General features: G+C 46.8%; 1 protein-coding gene across 1 annotated transcript; it reads left to right on the forward strand.

The window, feature by feature from the left end:
* The first annotated feature begins 1056 nt into the window (after window positions 1–1056).
* LOC123181215 (very-long-chain 3-oxoacyl-CoA reductase-like protein At1g24470) lies at window positions 1057–5480 on the forward strand. Its single transcript, XM_044593474.1, has 3 exons — window positions 1057–1960; window positions 4602–4671; window positions 5021–5480. Exons 1-3 carry the CDS (start codon window positions 1290–1292, stop codon window positions 5276–5278), a joined length of 999 nt encoding a protein of 332 aa, XP_044449409.1. The 5' UTR covers window positions 1057–1289; the 3' UTR covers window positions 5279–5480.
* Window positions 5481–6258: the final 778 nt, after the last annotated feature.

The following is a 6258-nucleotide window of genomic DNA, read 5'->3' on the forward strand; positions in this document are numbered from 1 at the left end:
CATGACTTATCGATTTGGCATGCTTTCTTTGGAATGTCAGGTTCTCATCAACGTGCTTCAACGATCTCCGATGTTCAGGTGACTTTGCAATGGGGAATCATCGCCATGCAAGTACACCGTCAACGGCCAGAACTACAACATGGGATACTATCTTGCCGACGGCATCTATCCTCAGTGGGCGGTGTTTGTGAAGACCATATCCGAACCGCGTGGCAATAAACAGAGCCACTTTGCAACAATGCAGGAAGCTGCTAGGAAGGATGTGGAGAGGGCATTTGTTGTGCTTCAAACTCGTTGGGGAATTGTTCGTGGCGCTGCAATGACATGGGAATCGGAGACTTTGTGGCAACTCATGACTTGTTGTGTTATTTTGCACAATATGATTGTCGAGGATGAGGGTGATGGTGTAGCCCAAACCAATGATTTCGAAACACCAGCAGAACAAGTTGAAATCCCAGAAGATCAAGATGCAACTCAGCTCATGAACTTTCTGCAGATGCATCAGAATCTTCGAGATCATCAGGTGCACGTGCAACTACTCAGTAATCTTGCGAAGCATATGTGGACCCACAATGGAAACCAAAAAACTGATGTTTGAGTTTTGCACTTAAAATATATTTTTTGTAAACACTATTTATGTTCGGCACCAAACATTTGCCTTTAAGTGCAACAATGGCCTATATGATCGATGTTCGTGGATTTGAGAGTCCAGATTTGAGATATGTGGATGCCAAGAGCGAAATATGAGTGTCCGTCCGGATGCGTTTGTGGGCATGGCCGGACGCGTCCGTGGACATATAGGGGAGCGGATTTGCGAAGTCCAGCTGTAGATGCTCTAAGGTTAGTGGAGTTTTCAGGGTTTGAGAGCTCAGTGCTTGTTGACCGCAGTGGGGTGGTCAGATGGATCCGCCGGATCGTCTCATCTCGTCGCCAGCTCCATTATACTGTTGCTTGACAAGTGTACAAGCATCCATGCATGCAAAATTCCTGACTTCTCCACAGCGGCGATAATGCCCAACCGCTTCGTGGGCTCTGCTGGGCACCACGGCGCCTTTGCATTCAATCGAGCCATTTAAAGGTCCTACCTACGTGCTATGGTATGCTCTGAAAATAGCAAAGCCGGGTCGGTACAAGCCCCGAGCTAGTGCTTCATGGCTGCCTGATCTGTCTCCCGACTCGAGCAGGGGCTTAGCTGTTGCGGGCTTGTAGTTAATGGCAGCACAACTGTCTTAGTACTGCATCTTTGTTCCTTTCTTGTGCTTCGATCTGCTCGCGAGCTACCCGAGTCCATGCCTCAGTTGGAAGAGATTGTCTCGACGGCCGGCGGGGCAGGCTCGCCACCACCGCCGCTGTGGTTTCTGGTCTTCCTCGCCCTCGGCCTCCACGCCGTTGTTGTATCCGCCGCGACCTTCCTCGCGTGGCTGTACCGCGCATTCCTCCGGCGGGGGCAGGACCTGGGCCTGCGCTACGGCGCGTGGGCTGTGGTCACCGGCGCCACCGACGGCATCGGCCGCGCTCTGGCGCTCGAGCTCGCGCGCAGGGGGCTAGACCTCGTCCTCGTCGGCCGGAACCCCGCCAAGCTGTCCCGCGTCAGCAAGGAGGCCAAGGATGCGGCGCCGTCCTGCATGGTGAAGAGCGTGGTGTTCGACCTCGCCGGTGACGCGACGGAGCTGTCGCTGGGCGCGGCGAGGGTGGCGGCGGCCGTGAAGGGGCTCGACGTGGGCCTCCTGGTGAACAACGCCGGCGCGACGTACCCTTGCGCGGCCTACTTCCACGAGGTGGAGACCCCGGTGTGGGAGGCCGTGGTGCGGGTGAACGTGGAGGCGGCCACGCGGATCTCGCGCGCCGTCGTGCCCGCGATGGCTGGAAAGGGGAGGGGCGCCATCGTCAACGTCGGGTCCGGTTCGTCCGTGGTGGTGCCGGCGTTCCCGCTCTACGCCGTGTACGCGGCAAGCAAAGCGTAAGTACTACGTATGACTCATGCATACATCTTGCGTAGTATAGGTTTTGGATCCACACATGTGTGTGGTGGTGATACCTCTACCTCTCCACTTGGCGACGGCGGCCTGCGAGGCCCCGATCGTGCTTGCGCTGCCCCTCCGTTCAACCGTTGCCTTGCCGGCTACAATTGCTCGGCACTGTAGTGTGCCATTCCGACGAGACATATAAAATATCAGTTTTGCTACACTTACGGGAGCAACTTACGGAATGCAGCTACGGATCCAAGGTGGGCTTATCTGATTGAATTAGGAGGGGTCCCCACTATACCTGGCCATGGCCCGGGCCGGGCCGGGCTTGGGCAGGGCCTAAAAAGCCCATGGCAGAAAACTGGGGCCCAGGCCCTCCCAGGCCCTACCATCGGGCCTACGAGGATGGTAGGGCCTGGGTCTCAGTTGGGCCTGGGCCCCAGTTTTCTGCCGTGGGCTTTTTAAGGCCCGGCCCTGCCCGGCCCATGGCCAGGTATAGTCCCCACCACTTGAAATCAGGGGGAGGTTAATGTGATTAGCCCACGTCTGTTCGTAGCCGGCGATCCGTAAAATAGTCCCCGTAGGTGTAGCATTTTTGATAAAATTTTGAGGCAGCAGAGAAGTAGAAGGATGTACAGTATATGTGTGATATGATAGGGTCATCTAGCTGAACACATTAAATAGGCATCAAATCCCAATAGTAGGGTGAGTCGGACAGAGCTAAAAAAACAAATTGTGAGGACATATGTAGTTCATTGCTCATAAAAATTTTCTTGCCTTAGGTGTGGCTAGAACCAAACACCCACATCTAATTTGATCAAACTTGCCTAAGATGAGGTGTGACAAAGTGTGGCAATATGTGGCTGAAAACCAAACAGCCCCATGGTCTAACTGATAATGAGTCAAGCGGATTGTCTAGACACCCCCAAAGTTCCTCAGGTTTAGTTCAGATTTGTGAAAATTCGGGTGTCCGAACCGATCTGCAGACGTTTGATGCAAAGCGTTAAAGGGCAAAAAGTGTCCCAACCAGTAAGATCAGGAGGTTTAGAGGCGTTTTGATGCACACCGTTGGAGTTGCTCTTGTGATCTCAGTTTTAATGATATATTAGTAAAAACTTCCATGCAGGCTGTACGGTAGCCACCACCATGTCCGAACAGTATTGCTTGGTTAGTGTTTTCGTTTTACAAAATGCTTGGATACTGTTTGTTGTCAGTATAATGCCATGTTGAATATGTTTCCGGCTACAGGGCTCCAACATGCGTCCCCATTTTGTTTTGTTTTTTGGGTCTCTAATCTTCTGTCCACGTGGCCTACTTAATCGACGGAATCAATTAATTCCATTTCTACAGTTCATCTGATCATTAGTTTTAAAAATACTTCAAGTAATCAAATCATATTAAATGACAACTGTTCATAACACCAGTAAAATATCTTATTGATTAACTTTGCAAGTCTATGTCTTTGTTGAGATTTTCTGAAGTCTCGATTGATTTAGAAAAACACAAATTCAGTTTAGTGGAGTTGCATTTTTTATTAAATTGATTGAGAAGAAAATCTCAGTCGATTGAGACTTCGAAAAACCATAACTTTATTTTTTAAAAATATTATGATGAATCTCCACTGTTTCTCCTATCTTTATATGTAGATTATATACATGTCACTATTTTTGCATAACTTAAATTGTGCTTTTATTGATACATGTGTGAATTACGATTGTTTCATTTTGTTTCAAAAAAAATCAACTTCCTGGACTTCGGTATTTTTTGTCTTACGTACCACACATGTTTCCTTCAAATCTACTCCCTCCGTTTTTAAAATATAAGTTTTTTTATAGATTTCAATACAGACTACATATCTGTGTCTATAGACCTATTTTAGAGTGTAGATTCACTCATTTTGCTCTGTATGTAGTCTATATTGAAATCTCTAAACAGACTTATATTTAGAAACGGAAGGAATACATTGTTTGGTAGACACCTTTTAAACTACATTCTTTTGTGTGCTGGTAACCTTTGGTGAAACTAAGTCAAGTTTGGGGCTCTCCGAGAAAAAAGAAAAAAGAAAAAAGGGTTCAGTGCATGGTAGTCCTATGCTAAACATAGTACCATCCTATTTGCACTACCGATTAGTCGAATAAAAGCAGCTTGGATAATAGTGAATCAGCCAATAGTACTATGTATGGATTTTTTTTAAAGTACAATGTTTGCTACATCTACCACCGGGTCCAAGCACACAACGCATATTAATGCATACCTAATATGGCCATGGATGATGGGAAGATTATGGTTCTTTCAATAAATAACGCACCGCTAATCAGTGGAGCAAAAGGATAAAAATAGTATTCGAATTAAATACTATCATTTCCATACAGTAAAGCCAGTTTCTCGCTCCTGAAATAAATACTCTGAACTCATAGTTCCAAAATCGAGAATTTCCATACAGTAATTATCTTTAAATGTAGGATAATCTTTCGGCCTCTGCATCGGTAACAGATGATGTTGAACAATCAATGGTGATGCACACCGTTTTTATTGGATACGCCTCTAATATGAACTTTGTTTTTAGTACAAGGAAGATGAGTTTGAGCATTACCTGTTGCTATTTCTAATTTCTACATTTGGTCACCCTGACAGGTATATTGATCAACTGTCTCGGAGTCTTAGCGTGGAATACAAACACTACGGAGTGGATGTCCAATGCCAGGTATGCATGCAGTTTCCTCTTCATCTTTACATAGAAAACCAGAAATAGTTTGTGCCTGCTGGGTTTTTTTTGTAACAAGACAAAAGATTTCCTATTTACATTGATTAAGAAGAAGAGAATTGCCCAGGCAATTGTCGAAAAAACCGGGCTAAAACTGATACAACCCAACCCACATGACATGGGTACCACCGGCCAACCCAAAAATAGTTTGCGTCTGCTAGTGAAATGCACACAAACTTCATGGATCTCCATGTAATTTTGTACTCGGTGTCACAGAAGACAGAACAAACAACGTACTTTGGAATTGAGTTGAAATATCCTAGTAATGGATTACTGTGGTGCACTGCAGATTCCTTTGTACGTGGCCACCAAGATGTCGCCTGTTAAGGGCGACTCTCCGTTCATACCATCACCCGAGGAGTACGTCAAAGCTGTCATTCGCTGCATTGGCTACGAGCCGAGATGCGTCCCCTACTGGCGCCACTCCGTCCAGTGGTTCTTGGCGTCTCTGGCGCCAGACTCTGCTCTCAATCTGTGGCGTCTCCGGGTTGGTATCCGGAAGAGAAATGAGATGAGAGCTCTGCTCGGAGAGAAGGAACTCAGCTGAACAGCCTATGGGTGTGAAAAGAAACCGATCTGTTTATTTTTGTGGAGAATGATTCGAATAGGCATTTGGTTTATGTTTAGGCTTGTTCGAGAAGTTGATTATTCCAGAGTTTTCTATCGTATGTAATTAACGTTTGTTCTCTTGTCAATGTTTTCATGAAAAGTGTAATTTCTTTGTTGGGTGATGTTGGATGAAGATTTTCCGTGATTGAATTTTTGTAAGATTACAACATACTCCGTCTGATCGCGCGGCATGGATGTCGGCGCAGGGTTGGCGCCACAACACACGTGTGGAACCGTTTGCTCAAAGCGAACCATGTGAACATTGATGTGTTCACCCAACGACCCTCACCCACTCGCCAAGCGATTCCTCTCATTCCCCTTATCTGTTCCCAAACCCAGACTGAGAGGGAGATGGAGAAGCATCAACAACCATGGGCAGTGGCGAATCTACTAGGAGGGCTTTAACAGGCTTAAGCCCCCCCCCCCCCCTCCAGCTTTGTAAAATAGTTTTTACTACTAGTTTAAAGGCCCAATCCAGCCATTTGTTGGTCCAACACAACGTATATTCACATGACATAGGCAGCCCAGCCCACCCTCCATTTTCTTTGTAGATTCGCCACTGACCATGGGGTGGTTGTGGTAGCATGGCGGTGTTAGGGTCAAAATGTTGACGAGCTGGATTGGGGTCACTTGGGTTGCCGTTGCCGTCGTGGAAGCGGGTGCACTACGCCACAACACTTAATTGAGGGTAATTAACTACTGGTAAAAATACCTGAAAAAGGTTTAAAAAATCTGTCAGGGCATTTTTAACTGCCGGTACAAGTACCTAACAGCATGATAAGTGCCGATAGAACTGTAGAAACGAGGGCACACATACTGTTAGTAATAATGGCCAACCTTTAGGGCCCACTATCTGCTGGGAGAACTGAACCACTCCTTAATATCTGTCAAGGATTGTATCTGACGCGAGATGTAAAT

Source organism: Triticum aestivum, chromosome 1D (assembly GCF_018294505.1).
Source record: "Triticum aestivum cultivar Chinese Spring chromosome 1D, IWGSC CS RefSeq v2.1, whole genome shotgun sequence".
NCBI classification, from domain to species: domain Eukaryota; kingdom Viridiplantae; phylum Streptophyta; class Magnoliopsida; order Poales; family Poaceae; genus Triticum; species Triticum aestivum.